Consider the following 21023-nt stretch of genomic DNA (forward strand, 5'->3'; position numbering starts at 1 on the left):
AATTTGATTCATATACTATTTAAAAAAAACTTAACTTGATTTTATATTCCATTTATTGCTTTGATACCCACTAAATAATAATTGTATTCCGTAGTTTTATGTTGCTAAGTAGGCTAAATGTTAGCGTGCTAACATGCTACACCCTATCAGGAGACAGGATGATCATTGGATAGTCATTGTGTAGATTGTTGGCATCCGTGACACCGATTTCTGTCCATTTTAATTGGTCAGTTTATCTGTATGTACACTCAAAACCTGCTTACATTTAATATGCATTTTTTAAATGTTTTTTTAAGGGTTAAAAACAAGCACTAGATTAGCACCATTGCTAATGTAATTAGTAATAGCTAAGGTTTCCCAACTATGATAAGTGTCTGCTGTCAAGTAAGCCTGTTCTGCTGGAATTCAGTTATTTTAAACCTAATTTCAGCCTGCATTTTGCAAATTCTGTTTTCACTGACCTTTTGAAATCCTGATTGACTGACACTTAAATTCTAATCCACTCACTTATTACAGCATATTGTATTCATACACTTAAAGGAGGCCTAACTAAACAGGTCTGCCTAACATTTCTTTCCTATACAAGAGAGATCAATCATGGCATGTTCCTGCGCTGTGGAAGGGGACATTTTTCAATTTAACCTTTATATTATGTCTTGACTACATCAAAGGAGGGTTTCAACACACTTAACATGAGTGGCATTTAATATAGCATAACACTTGCAAGGTGAGGCCCAAGAGTGACCCTATTTAAATACCAGACCCCCCTTGCTTCTGAAGCTTAAACGGCAACACCACCCCCAGCAGCATGCGCACACCCACAAACCCCTGACGCAGTTATAATTAAACACACCTTATGCCTCTTTTGCAAATGCCCCTCATCGATCTGTATGGTTTTTAACATTCATACGTGAGCTGCCCCCCAGCAAAAAGTCTGTGGCGGCACAAACGTTTATGGATCAGCAAGTTTCCATTAACAAAGTTGTTGATGTTGAGGCGGCTGCCGTGATGCCGCGGATATATTTGGGTAAATTAACTTAGCATAAAGTGCTTCAAGGCTAAGGGAGTCTGAGGAAAGAGAAAGGCACCAGTGAGGCCCGAAAAGTCAATGCACATATTATGTTGTCAGTGAATATATGAAAGTGTAGCTACTGGCGCGGTGTCCCAATGAATGGCCTCTATTAAATAATAATATCTGAATCCGTCTCTTTGCCTCATTCAGTCTTTTTAATATTTTGCACCAGTCATTTATAATTAATTCCACAATATTTTCCATTTACAAAGTACGATTTTGTTTGAAACTTCATTATGCCCGTACTGCCAGGTGAAATGAGCAGCTGAGGGCGAGAAACAGTGGAACTGCAGGTAGAGGAAATTGGGAAACCACTGGTCTGCAACATCAGTAACAAGTGAATTATAAACACAAATAGGTCATTTAATCTTGAGTGTTCGCAGCGACTGGATTTCACTGAGGCTGTGGTGGGAATTATGGGATTGGAGATGAATTTAGGTGTTTTGATCTAAATGCATTTTGCACCATACTGTCTAAACTCTCCTTGAGCTATGGTTGCAGAAGTGCAAATGAATTGTGGGGCAAACACTTCCAAGACATATTAGGGTATACTAACTAATGAAAAGCAGTGAAATAGCCCGAGGACCTGCACATACACACACCTCTGCCTTTTGTCGTTTCGTGACGTGTGCAGAGCTGCTTTAAGACTGGAATATGCTATTATTTTCAAATGTCTTCAAGTGAGTGTCAGCAATGAGAAAATCAACATATCGTGTCAATCAGCTGCAGTTGGGAGACGTGTTTATATTTCGGCTGCATGCCCCTTCTAGGAATACAGCAGAAGTGGGAGGACTGGAAGTGACCGGGAGGGTTTTTGGAAAGAAAATGGAAAATAGGCAATTTAATGTAGTAAAGGGCTTGACATTTTAATGAAAATGCAAGCCATGAATCTTCCAGATATCTGTTTAAATATGTCAGTTCTCATGTGGCATGCATGCCAAGTTAAGTGAAGTTTTGGGGACAGCGGGGGTTAAAGGTTTGGTTGGAGGCACAAATATGCACAAATTGCACAAATAAAAAAGAACAGGGCGCATTTTGACATAGCCGAGAACAATGTGTTCAGATACAGCGGTTTAGCAACACTTTAAACCTAACTAAGGTACTATTTAAAGCTGTTATTTTTAGCACTCCAAACACCGATCTCTTGTGCTAAAATTAAAAAAAAAAGAGAAGCAATGATAAAGTGGCCAAAGCTGCAGTTACTTTAAGTGTCACTTGTGGCTGGCTCCAAAAGTAAGTCAATCCCCACAGGCTTAAACGTCTGATTTCAGGCTGCATAAAAATATCTTTGGTTTCTATACCTAATCCACCCCGCCCCTGTTAAATAACCACCGGGTGTCTTTAATCGCTTTCTCAGATTTTTGTCAGGGTTTCAAGTTAGGGGTGTGTCTGCTGTAAGTGTGCCAGTAGGGGAGAGCGGGGTAAGTTGTCACACTCTTCACACTGACTAACTTTTACTGAGCACCATACATCACAACGTAATAAATGTTTCACCAAATGAAAGACGGAAGTCTCGGGCACATATGATGTATTCATTACATTTTCATATCTTATCTCATTACGGAGTTGTAGACTGTTGAATGGAGAATGTGCACTTGTGACAATTTGCCCCATCGGCAGGTAAGTTGTCACACTAGATTATCTTAAAATATGAACACAAATACTTAATTATGATTATTGATTTTAATTGTTAAATTCAAACCAAAACTGGAAATTTGAACAATTATGCCAAGAGAATTTGGAAAAAAACAATTATTTCAATCCAATACACATTTTAATCAAAACATTAAGTAGAAAGAAAACTTTAGTTTGAACTTTAAACTCAAATGTTCTCTGGCTTGCACATAAATCCATCATAACTGAATGGAATGCTGCAAATAACTTGCTTTACTTAACATGTTTATCCTCTGAACAAAACAGATGCCCTATTTCTGATTAATCAGACTCAACTTCATAGTCACAATTCTGGCACACATAAATTGCCTGGCCTGAGGTGCAAGCATCATGGGCCCATTTGTTGCATTTCACGCATTTTACCCAGGTCTCTTTTGGACGACTGTTTGAAAATGGCTCCACACAGACAAGGCAGAAGCACTCTTCATCATCTGATGATGACTCTTGAATTATTTTTCTTCTTTTAGCTGCGTTGTTCTTCATAGGTCCAGATGTTTTCCCCCCTCGCGTCCCTCTTTTGAAACAGCTTTTTGCTAGATTCAGCCTTATTCTTTTCTTTTTCTAGTTGCTGCTTCACTGGCGTGTCGGTTAGAATTGCTGATTTGCATCGTTTTCTTCCTTTGCTGGATGGTTTTCGGCGGCCAGCTTTTGGATATGGCTGGATGTCCTCTGGAGTTGGTAGTCCGCTGTCAGTAATTGCAGTGCGGTAATTTATGTCAAAATCCTTTGCTGTACTTGTGATTGATTTGTTCTGCATCTTTACCTGCCTGACTGCCTTTAACATAATGTCAGGTGGTGTTCTGCCACGCTCTGTCTTTCGTTGATAATTTCGAACCATCTTACTTTCTTCCTTCCTTCCTTAATTCCTGCCTCTCCTTCCTTTCTTCAAAAACCTTATTACAAATACAAATGAATTACAATATCACAATTTTTTGGAGCATTTATTTGTACTGGGGCAAGTTGTCACATGTGACGACTTGCCCCAAAGTTAATGAGACAACTTGCCCCAAACTGACATTTATGCTAATTTTGGCTAAATGTCAGGGTTAGCTCAACATAGCACATCAGCTGAAGTATCAAAAGACACGTTAATGTCTCCTCTATTTTGTGTAAAATAATAATCTGTAACATCTATACCTAACAAAGTTGTACTGAAGAAAATTTAAAGTGATTTATTTTTCCTTTTAGGTCAAAAAAATAAAAAAGATGTGCTCACCTCAGATTAGAGCAGTCTTGACTACATGTGAACAGGAGGTTGACTATAGAAGAAGAAGTCACACAAAGTGGCTATTTCATTTTTGAGATAGAGCCTCTAGTGTTGGAGTTATGAACAGTGTGACAACTTACCCGTGTGACAACTTACCCCGCTCTCCCCTACACGGGGAGCTCTTTGCCGATTGCTGTCTGCAAGGCCTCACCTCTGCTTATTCCAGTTGCTGAGCCACAGTGCTGCTGGTCCCTTTGGAAGCTTTTTGATGAGTTAAATTCTTCCGATTTATACGCTTGTTTTGTAGCACTAATAAGTAGGTGCATTGCATTGCACCCAAGTATGCTAGGTAGGTTTTATGTATGAGGACATAACAAAAAACTTCATCTGGTTCTTATGAGGTTTTACATTTAAACAGAAACTCACATGAACAACAACACATGGCATATTACACTGGATCATTATCTATTTCACAAGAACTGAGCTAAAATGCAGAATGCATGATGATTGCATGATTTGACTTTTAGCAGTCTCTCACATCTCTATGGAGGATTTTTGGCCCACTCTTCTTTACAACATTGCTTCAGTTCATTGAGGTCTGCAGGTATTTATTCATGCACAGCTCTGTAAATGCCCCAATGCAAAATTTCATACAGGTTGGGGTCTGAATTTTGACCATGCTATTGCATGATCCAGTTTCAGCCGAGCTTTAGCTGTTGGACAGATGGCCTCACATCTGATTCTACAATACTATAGCATACAGAGGAGTTCATGGTCAACTCTATGTGGCAAGGTGTCCGGGTCATGTGGCCATTCTATCACCATGCTGGACAGTCAATATCAGGCAATTTAATCCAATGTGGTGTTGTGCATTATGGCCAAACATTTCCACTTTGGTTTCCAAAGTCTTTTGGTAAAATGCTCAAAAGATTAATTTCTCCTGGTAACCTTTCCAAATACGCATGTTTCTCTCTTTTTTATTTTAAATTTGCTGTCCCAAACATCAGCCCTTAACATGCTAAATTAGACTTAAATCTTTTTTTTTCATATATATATATATATATACATACATACATATATATACATATAAACATTAAATGAAAGCATTTAAAGACATTTAAAAATAGATGATGTTTGTCATTTTTAGCAAAGGCAAGATAATTAAGAAAGAAGCTAGGCATTGTAGTTTTAAGGAAATGTTACTGTAGTGGGAGTAAATTGTGCATTTACGGAGCCCATATTCAGCAGCAGTAGTCTCTAATGACTGTTAAGGCAGCAGCATCTGGGACAGACTTTTTCAGATAATGAAGGAGCAACAATGTAGTTTGTAATGTTTTTTAATAGCTGTAGACAAGTATTAACTTTCGTGGGCGATCGTGGCTCAAGAGTTGGGAGTTCGCCTTGTAATCGGAAGGTTGTCGGTTCGAGCCCCGGCTTGGACAGTCTCGGTCGTTGTGTCCTTGGGCGAGACACTTCACCCGTTGCCTACTGGTGGTGGTCAGAGGGCCCGGTGGCGCCAGTGTCCGGCAGCCTCGCCTCTGTCAGTGTGCCCCAGGGTGGCTGTGGCTACAATGTAGCTTGCCATCACCAGTGTGTGTGAATGGGTGGATGACTGGATATGTAAAGCGCTTTGGGGTCCTTAGGGACTAGTAAAGCGCTATATAAATACAGGCCATTTACCATTTGTTTTAATGGGATTTGAGAATGTGGAAAATGACATCATATATCATAGACACTACTGTTAATGTAGTGTCTATGAAACAAAACACAAAACCGTACAGAGAAAATGGATTAATACCAGCTTACTGGAATACAATATATTCTGAACCTAGAGTACACAGGTTGTTCATTATTTTGAATTTGTCCTCAAGATAAACTTTACACAACATCACTGCAGGGACCAGAGTTAGGCATAAAGCAAAAGTGCTGCTGAGCTGACGGTCCAAGAGGACTAAAATAAAGCTGGCAAAATGACTGAGCTATCATATAACCATGTTTGTGATAGACTGTTGTAACGTGCAGTGGAACTACAACGTGCCACAGCACTGTGTCAGCACTTCCTGCAATTTATACGGCTAAACAGACCACCGTTTGCGTTTGTTTTCTTGGTAAGTGGACGTTTAGTGGTTTTGCCTGTGCCCTGACCTCAAGCATGTGTGCCATGAGGTTCCACGGTGCAGCCACCAGGGTGTGCTAGCTAACCGTCTGTGGAGATTTGAATGCCAGCTAAGTCCAAGAAAACTGGATCCTCAGTTCAGCTTTCCGACCCAGTGGCTGTGCACACAGAGCCTCGGCAACGCATGTGGGGAAAAAAATGTAAGTGAATGTGGTATAATTAACTCTAAGTTTGTATTCGAAAGGCAGTCAAATACATAATCAAAGTAGTGACATGCCTCCACACAAAACAAATGACCATCTGAGACCAACACATGTATGTGCTACTGGCAAAAATAACCGATTTACACCATATTAGAATATCTGTCTTCCACATTTTTTCAGTGAATTTGTCGTGAAGTGTAGCCAGAGGTCTCCAACACAAAAACATCCATTTGCCTCTGAGAGAAATCCACTGTTAAGTTAGCCACTCACTGTAAAAATGCTACAAAGACGTCCTGTATATTTCAGTGTACTGTGTGACAGACACACCCTTGTTTCTTGACCAGGAAATGCTCCAGTGACTGAAGCAGAATATGAGGGGCCATGTTTTGGGATGAGGGGATTCCCTATGAACAGCGGTAAAGCCCCATTAGTGTGGGGCCCATTGCACTCTAGGAAGAGATTGAGGTGCTGGATTTTCAGCAGACACAAAAACCACACAGCAGATCACACTGCTAATCTTTTATTAGAGATCATGCATAAGTCAAACAACACAAAGAGAAATGAGGCAACTGAGGAAAATTAGCAGTCGTACAGCGCAGCCTCCATTATCGGCATTGCTTTTCGTATATTCCAGTGACTAAGAAACACGTTGTTCTTCTGCAAAGCAGGTCTGAGATGACTCTCTGGCAACGTTATCAGTACGCTGGGGTTCAGTTACAAATCACTGACAGAGCTCACACTGAAAAAAACCAAACAGGAGAATAACATGTATTCATTGAGCTCACATTTGGAGCTTTCTTAGTTTAAAAAAAAAAAAAAAAAAAAAAAAAAAAAATTAACTGTGATTAAAATGTTTCAGCGTCACACAACAGACACATAACACTAAAACAAGGAGACATAAAGGAGGAAGAAAGGAAGCTTCCCTTTCAAAATGTGCAATGATGATGCTTTGTTCAAAGTGTCCAAACTAAGTTACTTTGTGTCAGTTTCTCCCCCCCCCCATGTGCTGGTCAATACATAAAATCTATTCAATATGTATCCTTCATGAAACAAAATGAGACAAGTAGTGTAATTCTTTAACGGCTACAGACCAGTGATAAAACACCTCCATGTGTTTACCATCCTCCACTTCCAGCCGCCGAGGATATCCACATACCCAATAAACCCAATCATGACAAATTAAATACACAAGCCAGCAACAACGTATAAAACAATCCAAGAAAAAAAAACAAACTTAACTACATAAACAGAAGCCAGAAACACTAAAACATGCACAATTTCCCATCTCATCCCTTAACACAGCTCATTTCCCGTTTAAAATTTTCACAATAAAGTGATTTAAAATACTGATCTTTAAGAAAAAAAAACAAAAAAAAACAAAACAAAGGAAAAGAAGTAGTGCTGAATAAATTATTCATATGCTCATTAATTAAATTAGGCTAAGATTCAGCTGATTTACAGTACGAGTTGAAACGCGGCCATCAAAGTGCACACTTGTTACGATTGTGATTAATGTTGCATTTGTTATTGTCGAGAGCAAAAAGTCTAATTTGTAGCCTGACGTCTGCAGCGAGCTCATTTCTGAAAAAACAAATCACGCTTGAAAGGTCAGGCCTTTAAAGATGGCAGCGTTAAGAAATAAAAAGGAGAAATGCACAAAAATCATGTGCAAACTGCTTCTGTTTTTATTCTTTAGGACATCTGTGAATTTAGAAAAAAGAAAAAACCCTCGATTTTAAAAATTAATGAAACACAAGAACACAATTATTAGGACATTCTTCCGTCCACATCCCAAATGAGATCACAAACTTGGTCCTCTAAGCTCCAACTTATTAAAATTAAAACGCATACAGCACAATCTTCCCTCAAAACGCAGTTAAAACCTACAGCGAGTAAAAACTCCTGAACGACAGCAAACGTCTCTTCAGCTCCGAGCGTGCACCTTAAACAGCACTCATCAGAAAACCACTCCCATCCACAACTCCATGACACTACCATAAGAATCCATCAAAATTAAACTTTAGTTTACAAAACTATAGCAGCTTTCAGGCTAATGAATCTCAGCAAAATAATCTCAATAAATCTGTTGTGACCAGCAAATCACCGAAAAACTGCACATACGTCTGTCACGGGGAATGAGAAGGCAAGGTAAGACTACACGTATCTGGGTACGGTGCGCCACGACGCCAATCCGCAAAAAACGACATCCCTTCTTAACCCTCGTCTCTTTTAGCTTTTGTAAATAATCACATGTGTACAATTTTTGTCCCTTCTCTTGAAAAAGCTCAGCCCAGTGAGGTACATCCCTACTGTCAAAGCAAGGGCAACATATATCCTTTTTCAAAAAACAAACAAAAAACTACATTAAATTACCATCTCTTACATACTTGTGTAAGCTAAAATATACACACAACTAATAAACCCGACATTTGTCATTTACAGATATACAATTCAACTTAAGACAGACTTGCAAAGGGACCGATACAAACACCAAAACCAGAGCCTCGTAGGTATGATCAGTGCTTCTGCAATTAAGGGGGATAAGTCTGCAACAACATCCATAATGTTTCTGCAGCGGTTTCTTTAACAGTACAAACTTTGTCTTGAGTTGAGGGACTGGATAGGAAACGAATTCCTACTTATGACAAGGATTCTTTTTTTGCCCCCTTTTTTTTTTTTTATACAAATCTACATCTGCAGTCCACACCAGGCTGAAGGAGATGATTTACACCAAAGAGGGGTGGGGGGGGGGACCTGCTGCCTCACCGTCTCTAACACTGCTCATCGAGTGGGATCCATCTCATTTTGGCGTATGAAAATAGGATTTTTTCTTTTCCCTTTGCGTGAGAAATTAACGGAGAGCCTTAACATAATTCTACTGATTTCATGTGCAATTTCCTGTAGTGTGGGTCGAGTAGCGCTGCGATCAATCGTTAGCAGAGGTGGGTGTGATTCAGTGTCAGGTCGGTCTCTCCTAAGGTGAAGCTGCATAGCTGGTCGGGTCTAAGGCTGGAGGGGAAATCGGAGGTCAAAGCTGGGAGGTCTACGCGGCAAACAAAGTGTCCTCAGGTCTTTCTGGCTTTTTGCGGCTAGGGGTTCCTTGCACTGCTCCTGGGTTACCACTCGGGGGCGACGGTAGGCTGGGGACCCTCTCAACAGCTTTGGCTCTCTCCTCAAGGAACTTGTCAAATTCTGGGGGCAGAGACAAATTTTTTTTTTTTTTATTAAATAAAATGTGTTCAAAATACAGCTGGGGGAGCTGGAAGTGTTAGAAGAGAAGAATCACAGTGTCGTACCTTCACTTGTGACGCCTTCCTCACCTTCATCTCCCTTCTGTTGAAAAAGAAAAACCCACCATGTCACGCTGTGACAAACATTACCCACTGCAAACCAAAAGCCAAATTATGACCCCTTGACCAATAATCTGATTCAAACCACATTAAGAAACAAACAAAACACAAAACCCCAAAACTGACTTACCCGTCAAATTTCACTCATAACAAGAGCCACTTACCCATCATTAGCACGGACCAAAGGTTGTGACGGTAATATTAGAAGTTCTAATACACTCTCATTGCTCCCCAACCAAAACACTCGGCACACAATCTGATAAATTTGTGCAACATAAGCACAAATTTGCACAAAATAAGCACTAAAGTCTTGGAATGCATTATTACTCATTCTGGGTCACAAACACTCGCCCAGATTAGATAAATAAATAATATCACTCTATAACAGCTCTGGCAGTTAAGATGTTTTGGCTAAAGCAGACCTATTCTGATGGATTGTCATATATAGCATAGCAAAAGTTTTTTAAATCATGAGGTTAACATACAAACAGGTCATCCTTGGAGCCAAATGCTCACGCTTCAGATTGCACTATAACAAATTCAGTTTTCCTCATATAGTCATCTGAAGCAAAGAAAAAGCTTTGAGCTCAGCACCCTCCAAACACCTGATGGGCCTGACAAACGTTTTCAACCGGCTAGACTCAAAGTTTGTGGTTTTGTTTCCTCATCGTTGCCCAAACTTTAAATAATATTTGAATTGGGCATATACAACGTAGCTTAAATCACTGTTCAGGCAGTTAAACAGTATTGTTAGTGTGGCTATTTTAGCTTTCAAAACAGTTTGAGCTTATATCTAAGCAGCCTTTTATGTCACTAATGGACCTTCAGTAAGGTGGAAAAGGCTCTGGGTTGACTGCAGTATGTTTATTACAGCATGACTTTTGCTTTAAAGATGAGAAACTGTTTTTATATCAGGTTTTTTTTTCTGAACTGCCACACTGCCAGGTGATGGGCTCTCAGGGACAGTAGATGAACTAAGGAGATATCTGTAAGCCAGTCCAAGCTAAATAAGGATTTTGTGACTGTAACTAATGCAAAGCTACTTAAGTGTAGTAACAATGCTGAAGAAAAGAAAATGCATAATAGGTCCACTTTAGCTCAAAATAAACAAAATGTTGCATACATTATTTGCATTCAAGACCTCATGCCATTTTGCCACAGTCTCCCATAATTATATCAGTCGCCCCTCACACAACACTGTTAGTAAAATTTCAGTGAACTAAATTAAAATGTGATTGATCAGTCAGGAAAACACCATCGAGTAAATGTGTTAATTTCAGGCTTCAAAAGCCAGTATGAAATTTTTAAAAAGGGATACGACAGAGTGAAAAAAGTAAAGAAGCAAGCATAAATGAACCAAAAAAAAAAAAAAAAAAAAAAATCATGATGGGCTCACCACGTCAGTACTCAGCCACTCCTCTATGTCATCCATGACAGAGGACTGGCCTCCGACAACCTATGGGGGCAGCATCGAGACCGCCACAGGTGGCCAGAACAAAAACAGAAATGAAATCCCGCCCCAAACACAACAGAAAATGACTTAAGTAAACGTCAGTGGTAACTCAAATGCAGCTTAATACAGTTGTGAGAAAAACAAATGAATAAACCAAAATCAGTGTTTGTGATAAAGCTATGAGTGCGCAAGTCATACAAAAACAAATCTAAGTGCAGGTTAAGCTGGGAAGACAGAGCCATGCTGGTGAAAATGAATAAAGCAAGCCGCGGTGCAGAGACGCCATGGCCAAAAAAACCCCATCATAAAATAAATAACAAAATAATAATAATAAAATCAAACTGGAAGCTCTATAGCATAGCTATTAATACAGCTAGCATAGCATTTCCTTCCTTTTTCTCAGAAGATGACAAAGCTGAAAACAACTTACAACTCTAGTTAGTACTGCATGAAAGACAAGATCCATCTCCCTACGCACCGCTTAAAAAATTATTGATTTTATCAAAGAAATTAAGAAGACGATGCACAGCTCCAGTGTTCAAACCCTCTCTGTTAAGCTGTAAGATGTAAATAAACAAAGAAACTGTATTTCTCAATTTATTTATTTTTTTTAATCAAGGGATTAGTCGCATCTAGCAGCAACAGTGCAAGGATGGAAAAGCATGTCAGGGTCAGAAAGCGCACAAACACAAATATTCAGTATCAAAATTCTCCGACAGACTATGACAACACCGACTTTGAATTAAGACCCAAATTGTCACTGAGACTCACCCCTCCAGCAGCTGTCTGTAGAACATCCAGAGTGGGAGGAAGGCCTTCAGCGGCCTGGGTGTTTTCTGATGCAGTACTGAGACAAAACACATACAAGCAAATGTTATTTGCCCACTTTTAACAGAAATAAAAAGGAAGTAGGTTAAATGCCAAACTAAATTTGCCACTCCTCATTGGATTCTTACACCTTCTGTGGCTCTGACATGGTTCCGGTTCTGGTTTGAGCAAACACATCAAAGTCATCCTGGGCAGGTGGAGGCTTACAGCTGGACAGGGAGCTCAGAGTACTGCTCACACTGTCTGCTCCCATGTCTGGAAGAGGCAAAACAAACAAACAAACCACCTTAACATCAAGCTAACAAACTGCACAGAAGAGAATCAGACTTTACAAAAATAAAAGTAAAGAGAAAAAGGTTGTTTCTACTGAGATTAATTTTAAGAACAGTTTGGATCCAAACAATCGAGAACTAAAGTTATCTGTTGATTTATTTTTGACAGTCTTACATCAAACTGTCTGTTCTGTGTGTGCATGTACCATCGCATCAGACCACACAGATCCCTTTGTGCTATGGGAGAAATTAAGCTTTAGCTTGTATACACAGTAAAAGCTGCAGAAGATATAAAAGGAGAAAGTTGCCCCTGTTTTGAGGCAGATAGGAGAGCAGAGTGTGTGGACTCAGCAGTGATGCCTTCAGTGACACCCACATGACTGAGTGGTGGCGCTGACAGCAGCAGGTACAGGAAAACAACTGACGGTGAACAAGAGTTATATGGTACATTAGTGATAACTCGAATTTTGTGAGTTACTGAATTTCACTGCTAATGGCTCCATATTATAGTGGTTTACACAATGGGCTTTTCCTTGAATTACACTGTTAACATTGTGGTGAGCTGCAAGTCTTTCCAGAGAGAGATTACTGAGACAGCTTGAAGTTCTCTGCACACCTACCTGAAGGAACCCTGGGTATGGTACCCACTGCACCCACAGTGTCACAACATGAGAAAAATAACTATATGGTAAATGGCCTGTATTTGTATAGCGCTTTACTTAGTCCCTAAGGACCCCAAAGCGCTTTACACTACATTCAGTCATTCACACAAAGCTACATTGTAGCCACAGCTGCCCTGGGGCGCACTGACAGAGGCGAGGCTGCTGGGCCCTCTGACCACCACCAGTAGGCAACGGGTTAAGTGTCTTGCCCAAGGACACAACGACCGAGACTGTCCGAGCCGGGGCTCGAACCGGCAACCTTCCGATTACAAGACGAACTGCCAGCCCTTGAGCCACGATCGCCCTTAGACTGATGCCTTTACCTGTTCTTTGTTCGGAGGCTGGCCTGTATTTGGTTGTGTAAATTATTACAAGAGAACTGGGAGTTTGTTAATCAACAGCACTTATCTGAAGAACAACATTAACTCTAACAGATCCAGACACCCCCCCCAATACTTCAAGCTTTAGATGCTGAACCACCTACCTACCAATCGCTAACTTGGAAATTAAGTTTCTGAGTTCTGCTCCAATCCAAGCCCATATGACTACCTGACATGAATTTAGCAATATGTTCTGAACAGATTTGTATTTGAATATACAGTGTAATGCTGTAGCTAAAAATGTAACTATTGACTGTTTCGAGGGATTTAGTGCATACCGAGACCAGCCAATCGGGAGGCCAGAGTAGCTGGGGAGGAGGGCCTTCCTGCAGGGGCTGTGACAGTGGGAGGCAAGCTGGTTGGGGCTGCATTTGGCATATTGCTCACCACAGCAGGGGAGCCTGGGCCGAGATCTATCAGGTTGTCTTCTGTAGCCTCACTGAGGACCTGGATGAAGGAGAAATGATGAAACAGTTTCAGGTAAAAATCAAAGGATTTATGATTTTTCGTATATGAGGAGCAAAATAATTTTTTGGGGGGGGGAGGCTATTAAAGGCAGGGTTATTCAGTACTTAGCTTTTTAGTTTAACAGAACAAATGTGGAGAAAAAAAAACGAAAGTGTTTAGCTTCAGGAGAGCATGAAAAATGTCTGACTTGGGGCAGCAGCAAATCAACTCAATTTCTGCAAAACAGTTTCTTAAGGGGGTAAAACAATACAGTTTTATTCTAGAGAAATAGTTATGCTTCAATTCCACTTCATATAGGAAAAATGCCAATCAGGCCATTTATCATTAACGTAGAGTGATGAAAACAACCCCCTTAAGAAGGCAGAAATACAGCGGGCAGGGAGGAGGGTAGACTGAATCTTTGGGCTCTGTGAAACTTTCTCTGTTAAGACCAATTTGCAGATCTCAAACCCTGACGGTCTGAGATGACGGAAAGCCAACATGACAGTGATTCTAGGGCATACATTCATTTAGGTGCCATCTTAAGCTCATGTCGCTGTCAGCCTGCCTCCAGGTTTCACATATCATTGGCTGCAGACTGAAAACATACCATATGGTTAAAAAGGTACCACTGAATGCTGGCCCCATGTTCTTTAGTCATGTATTGAATGTCACAGTTGGGTGACTGATCATTTAAAGGGGGGGGTGACAATATTTTCATACTTGCCTGTTTCAGCTAGCCAAAGTAACAGAAGAACAGAAAAGAACAGAAAAGGAAGACACAGTGAATACCATTAACATGCCCGTGTATGGACAGACTGTAAAGGCATGATAGCTGTGGCAGATATATCATGCCTAAACGATCTGAAACCCACTAAGGTGGTGATACTTCTCCAACAGAAGATTCCCTTTTTTTAAGCACAAAATATTACGTTATCAGATCTGTCAGTTAGTTACTGTAGTAGGATTTGCGTGGAAGTTAGAGGGTGTAATAAAGGTTTGGGATAAATCAGGATCCAGGAAATTCAAAAGGACTTTTTAACAACTTGATATTTCAAGTCACATCATGTGAAATTCTCCAGAAAACATAAACAAATCCAAATTCAATTATTTCTTCTATGCAGGAAATTTCCAGCTTTGGCAGCGGTTTACAGCCTCACACTGCTCTCATTTTGAATCCCATTGATTATAATTAATGAAAAATAAACTATTATTCTGTTTCACAATAGTGTTCTAACTCACTGTGCCCCAAAAATGCACCTTTACAACTGTTTGTGTCCCTCCTTAAAAGCCTAAACTCGCTCTATGTTTAATTCAGTTCATTTATAACGTCTATTAATTCACTTTGATATATTTTTAATGTTTTAACTGAACAAATCGATGATGTTTCTAAACGTAATGTGCAATCGTGTCAATACTTGCCCAACCCTACATTCTACTATAAGCAGGTCCAGTCATGTGATCGATGGCATATTAAGTTAAGGAAGCAGCAGAAAATAAATTTGCTATTTAAACAGGTTTTGGTTTTTTTTGGTTTTTTTTTTACTGATAGGTTTGAAACACAGCAAGGCAGTAATTTATAGACACATGCAAGCTTTAAATAAACAACACACTGCTGTTAGAAATTGTTCTGGAACATACTGCTTTGCGTCTTGCAAAGCAATGACTGGGCTGCTTGTTTTATTGTAATGTGCAATGAATAAAATACAAGCAGCCCAGCTCCAGCGCAACAGCAATTAAATTTGCATTCTCTGCTGTATAATCATGGTCTTTGTTTCACTTACTCCGCAGAACTTAAATACAGCAGGTCTGCTTGAACTATAGTGTAGAAATGCAATCTGACACTCGAATGAGAACAGAAAATCTAAACTAAATATAAACGTCTTCAAAGATGTCTCTATATTTTATTGTGAAACCAACTGCATGGGTCTTTGTTGGGTTTCCATTTAATTAGGCATGTACATCTGGTAAACAGCTGACACGTTTTGACATATAAAGACGGCACAGGAAAGCCTGACTGATAATGTTAACATGCACATCCACACTGCAGACACTGAAAGGTGTGGATGTCCAAAATAAACAGTGCAAATTAGCTCAAAACATTCGGAGAGGAACTCCAGGAATTTTAAGTATGATGTGATCACACTATGAGCTGACTCACCCCATTGTTTACACCCTGAGCTGAGGACCTTCCAGACCTGAACCTCTCATACCTAAAAGCAACAAAGAGATAGCATGAAAGGAAGGAACAAAACACCTGTAGTTTACCAAACTCAATTTGTGCTGAGAGGGCAAAAACAAGTTTGGCTACGTGCACGTTCTTGCACCCAAAGACAAGTTTACACCTGCATTTGCGCAACATGTTTGCCTGCGTTTTCTAACCTTTCATAGCGGAGGAAAATGTTGTTGAGGTCGTCATTGACATGCAGCAGCTCCTCCGTTACTGCCTCATTAGAAACACAGGAGATGAGCTCCACTATTCTCTGCTGCATAGCTCTACAAGTCCTGTTGAGCTCCTACACAAAACAAATGTACACAATACAAATGCTTACAAAAACACACGTATGCAAACGGATCCCAGTCTGCTTTTGAGTCGCATTTGTACATGCCGGCCTAAAAAAAAAAAAAATTAAATAAATAAAGTTTTTACATTTGTTAATTTACAGATACTCACATAACACACAAATAAAAATGTAAGTGGTGTCTTGCCTGTAGCAACTCGTAGTCTGAAGCATCCTCCTGTCCTGGCACCATTTCTGTCAGCATCTCTGACATCACTTTAGTGTTTCCACGAACAATGTCCAACTCACTGCGTAGCCGGGAAATCTACATGATAATAGTGCAAGTTAGCCTAAATGCTAGCACTTGGAAACTGGGTGATTTAAAAAAACAAAACAAAAAACTAAAAAAGTAAAGCATAAATTACCTTAAGTAAAAGTCAATTTTATATTATTTCCATACATTTTAATTTAAAACAAGTATTACTGTGGTAGCGAGGAAAACCACCAGAGAATGATAATTGCGAAAGTATAAAGGTGTGTCCCCTTCAAGATCATCTCTTTGTGCACATTTGGACTGCTTTCTGCACTCTGCTTCCACTGTTCACTCTTGGGCTTTGAAAGCAAACACCAACCTCTGTTTCAAGAGTGAGTGGTTTTCATTTGAAGGGCAGCACACGTGCTTGTTTTTCTGACATTCATTAGATTGTAAACTGGGAATTCCTTGCATAGTAACCTTCAGCTGAAACAGGCTGAACAGCAATGATGGTGAACGTGCTTTCAAGTTGGGTGGGGGGACCTTTGGATACACACATACTCATGACTCATCACTCACCAGATATACCTCCATGTGATTGACAATCAAGTTTAAGGATGACCACTGCGACACAGCAGAGGCTTAAAGTCAAAGGGACACAAAAGGACTTCTAGGAAGTACTCTATATTTATCACCTGCACTGAAACCAGTCCAGAGGTGCATAAGAAGATGACCTTGAAAACTGGAGGTGAGGCAATTCAAAATTACAGAAAGATCGTTAGTTGGGCAGATTCTTGGAATCTTCATGGTGTACACTTGAGAGCGGATATTAAAAGGAAAACCGTAGAATATCGTTGTTTTGTAGGACGGTTGTAGAAAATGTGGTCATAGGATTACCACTGTACCTGTTCAGGTGTGGGATTAATGGCTCCGGAGGCATGAATGTTGGGGACTTGAGGGGTGGTGTAGACTGGTGGCACAGAGTGTTGTGTGGGCTGAGTAGTGCTGCTGTGCTTGTGTAAGGTAGAGTCACCCTCCGGAGCAGTGGCTGACTAGAAACAACAGAGAAGGTGATAACAAACATATCATTAGGCAACATGTTACCTGGGAACATAACCACACCAAATAGTTCTGGCAAAGAAACTTTAGCAAACTAGGCTGCCAAGCATGAGCTCTCCTACACGCTGAGGTGTATGTATAGGTGACAGCGTCTCCAGCTCTGATGTTGGGAACTCGATGCCTTTTCTCTTTAGCTCCTCGTAGATTTGAACCACACCCGTGAGGTCAGGACTGCTCCTGAATGCATCGGCCCACGCCTGGATAAAGATAACAGAGAGTAAAAAGAGTTAAAAGAAAAGAGAAATGAGCGTGACCGACTGAAAAAAAAAGAAATTTAAACAATGGATAAAAGGGAAGGCTGAAAAGGCAAACAAAGCAAATGATGCACAGACAGTAAAAGGAGTCTGTTCTCTGATGATATTTGTTTGTCTTCCCTGAATACATTCGGCGAACAAACTACAAAGCGTTTGGCTTCGCTCTTACCAGAGGGTAAATTGGGCTCGAGCCATTACAACAGCTTAAATACAAGACAACACAACAGCCCGAAAGAAATGCAGGTTACCAAAATGATCATAGAGCTTTTGACTTTAAACTTGTAAAAGCTATGAAATGTCCACACTTGTCAACTTTTATCAACTCCAAAGTGCACACATTCATCCCTAAGAGATGAAACAGGTGGTTAGTGAGATGCACCAGCATAACCAGTCTGCTGCCCAGCTGGGTTTTACCTCTCTTACTAATGAAAATGTCAACAACACTCCAGCTGCTGCATGAAGGGAGTGTTACGCTATAAATGTTTCCCATGCATTTTTCCCAGTTGACCTTCAAGTCATAAACTGGTTTCTCTGACTACTAAATAAACAAAATAAAAAAAAAGGAAATCATCAAGCTTCTCTCTCACAACTACTGTATGCTCGTGCTCCTCCTCCATGCTTTAAGCTGTGGTCATACAGCATCCCTGATAGAAATAACAGCAACACACACAAACCTTGCTGGGTTATCTGAGCTCTGACAGGTAACTAGAGCTGCTACTGGCTGAAGCCCTGGAGACAGTGTGCCTTACCTGAGACTGTGCCTGGGGATGAAAGACCACCTGGGCAGCCACCACAGTCGCAACAAAATCCACAAACCGACTGAGTCACAAATGATTAGGTCTCTCACAGTGACGTACATCGTTGCAGAAGCAAATATATTAAGGATGCGTGGTTTGTGAAATTTTGGGCCCTTATGATACAGATGTTTTAAATAATAATTTGATGCTCATTTAGTTTTCTTTAAGGGTTTCTACCACATAGTGTCTACATATATAACACAGCTGAGGTGAATCTCAATATTTGTTGGGAATTTACTAGGTCATCTTATTAAAATGCAATATTTAAACAAGGTTAAACATAATTTGGTCCTCCCCCATATATACACATGCTACTTTCCCTTTGTGCAGAGCTCCACATACACTGTGCACTCTCTCTGGAAGTTATATATTGTCATAAAAACAGGGGGAAAAAACAAATACACGAGAATGCAAACTTTGTGCATTCAGTTCTGCCGTTCTTACCTGAATCAGGGCGAGTACTTTATCTTGAACAATGGTAGGTGGGTTGTTCTTGGGAGAGATAATTTTAACAAGCACGCCATCAACGAAGTCTCTGCTAGTCACTAAAGCGTGGAAACGATGGCCACAGTTCTTCACACACGTCTCCAGAACCTGACAGATGCACAGACGCCATCATTGAAATAGCTCCTCTTACAGAGAGGTTCAGAAGTTTTGGAGCCAAGATACAAAATGGACATAATGTGTTGGACTAAAAACTGCAAATGCAAATTATGTTATGCAATCAACTTAGTACTGATAAATGCAATCATAATACTTTTATTTATGTTACCGATAAATGCCAAAACAAAGCACCTTTGACCAATTCATCTGACTGTTATATAAGGAAAACTGATATTAACGTTATATGCTAATATATTATATAAAAAGCATACATTAGCTGCTCTCCTCCTGCTCATGTGAACTTACTGTTAAAGCCAGCATTACTTCCCTATAGTTCCGATTGCCATTTAGTCTTTTCTTCATTGCTCTAATGGCATCCTTTGGCCTGCATACACACATACAGACACAAGTCAAAACCCACATTAAACACACAAAAATACCACATTATAGCATGCCTGCCTGGTGTGCTTTTAAATGGACTACGAAAACATGTCCCACAGGGAAGGACACATGATTTCTAATAAGCTGATAAATTAAAGCTTTAGCTGCCATTTTCAGTGGCACTGACAAGATGTCAGATACTGTGACAAACATTAGAAAGTTGAATATCAGAAGCATGAGCCAATAATTCTTAGAGCAGAACAGCTACAGCATCAAAGAAGTAAATTATTAACTTTGTCTCTACTTCCAACAGAGCAAACACGCCTTGCATAAGTGGATGTGTTACACCCATTGCATTCCTCATAGACAAAAGACAAACAGACTTCTTATTACAGTACACTTCTGTAGGTTAGAGCCACCTAATCTTAAGTGCAATCCACTGATCAAACGTGGACTTCACACACCAGTTGCACACGTTCTGTACAAGGTTAATGAAGCACAGAGATAAGAAGTGAGGCCTCGCATAAATCTTCCTCATGCAGCCAGGGCTAGACTGGCTCACTTATGATTCGATGGTAGAGAAAAGGGGAAAAGATGAAGTACTTGATCGTGTTTGCAGCACTCCACAATGTAAAAATCACAGGCCGGTAAAACGGTAAAACCAAACCAGTGCACAGTTTAAACAGAATTTAATCAACACCTATGTGGTTATTCATTGATTTTCACAAGGTACTCACCCATCCTCTGTTTCATTGATGATGTCACATATTTCCATGTTGAGAGTCCAGTCTTCACTTTGTAGGGATCCATCAGTGGCTCTCTCTAAAACACACACACACGTACTTACATAAGGAAATCATCTTAATAACGTCTTAAAAACTGCGCCCCGAATATATGACGATGGCTGTTGGCTAGCTGTTAGCTAACTTAGCTGCTTGTCATTATTACAGATGCACACGTAAACGGCTTGTGCGACACAGGTAATGGCGTAATGGCACAAAGCACACATTAAATTTGTTAACGAGAGAGCTTACACAGTGACAGCAAATGTTGTAATAGTTAGCTAGGCGGCTAACGGTGGCTTTCCAGCTGTAGAGAACTCATTCAGGGACATTAGCATGCTAAAGGTAGCAAACCCGTAAATGACTATTACATAAAATAGACACCTCTCTAAGATATACACATACATCTCTCCACAATGTCCTCCCCTAAATAATTATTTGCGTACCAATGCAATGTCCCACTGGCGTAGTGTAAGGATTTCCCAAAATGAACTCCATCTTGCTCGACAACAAACAAGTCAGTCCATGGGTTGATAACGATGATACTTGAGGAAACGTCCAGCAAGTCCCGCCTACGCATCAACGTAATTGGGTGAAAAAATCCTATGCTCCAGTGTGATTGGACAGCAAGAACAACCATTATGAGAGTTGGGCGATTGTAAATAAAGG

The 21023-nt window shown here is 40.2% G+C and overlaps 1 protein-coding gene across 2 annotated transcripts; it reads right to left on the reverse strand.

Annotated features, from left to right (window-relative positions):
• Window positions 1-7934: 7934 nt before the first annotated feature.
• Window positions 7935-20940, reverse strand: tom1l2b (target of myb1 like 2 membrane trafficking protein b). 2 transcript variants are annotated; one of them, XM_026179014.2, is made up of 15 exons: window positions 20801-20940; window positions 20310-20394; window positions 19498-19576; window positions 19033-19182; window positions 17600-17734; window positions 17324-17470; window positions 16374-16490; window positions 16047-16180; window positions 15826-15877; window positions 13496-13664; window positions 12032-12158; window positions 11847-11922; window positions 11019-11078; window positions 9569-9605; window positions 7935-9464 (listed from the first exon to the last, which is right to left on the reverse strand). In XM_026179014.2, exons 1-15 carry the CDS (start codon window positions 20850-20852, stop codon window positions 9316-9318), a joined length of 1569 nt encoding a protein of 522 aa, XP_026034799.1. In that variant the 5' UTR covers window positions 20853-20940; the 3' UTR covers window positions 7935-9315. The 2 variants fall into 2 exon arrangements, with proteins under 2 accessions (XP_026034799.1, XP_080161713.1); XM_080305587.1 differs by lacking the exon at window positions 11019-11078 and having other exon boundaries at window positions 9014-9464.
• Window positions 20941-21023: the final 83 nt, after the last annotated feature.

This window comes from Astatotilapia calliptera, chromosome 8, assembly GCF_964374335.1.
Source record: "Astatotilapia calliptera chromosome 8, fAstCal68.1, whole genome shotgun sequence".
NCBI classification, from domain to species: Eukaryota; Metazoa; Chordata; class Actinopteri; order Cichliformes; family Cichlidae; genus Astatotilapia; species Astatotilapia calliptera.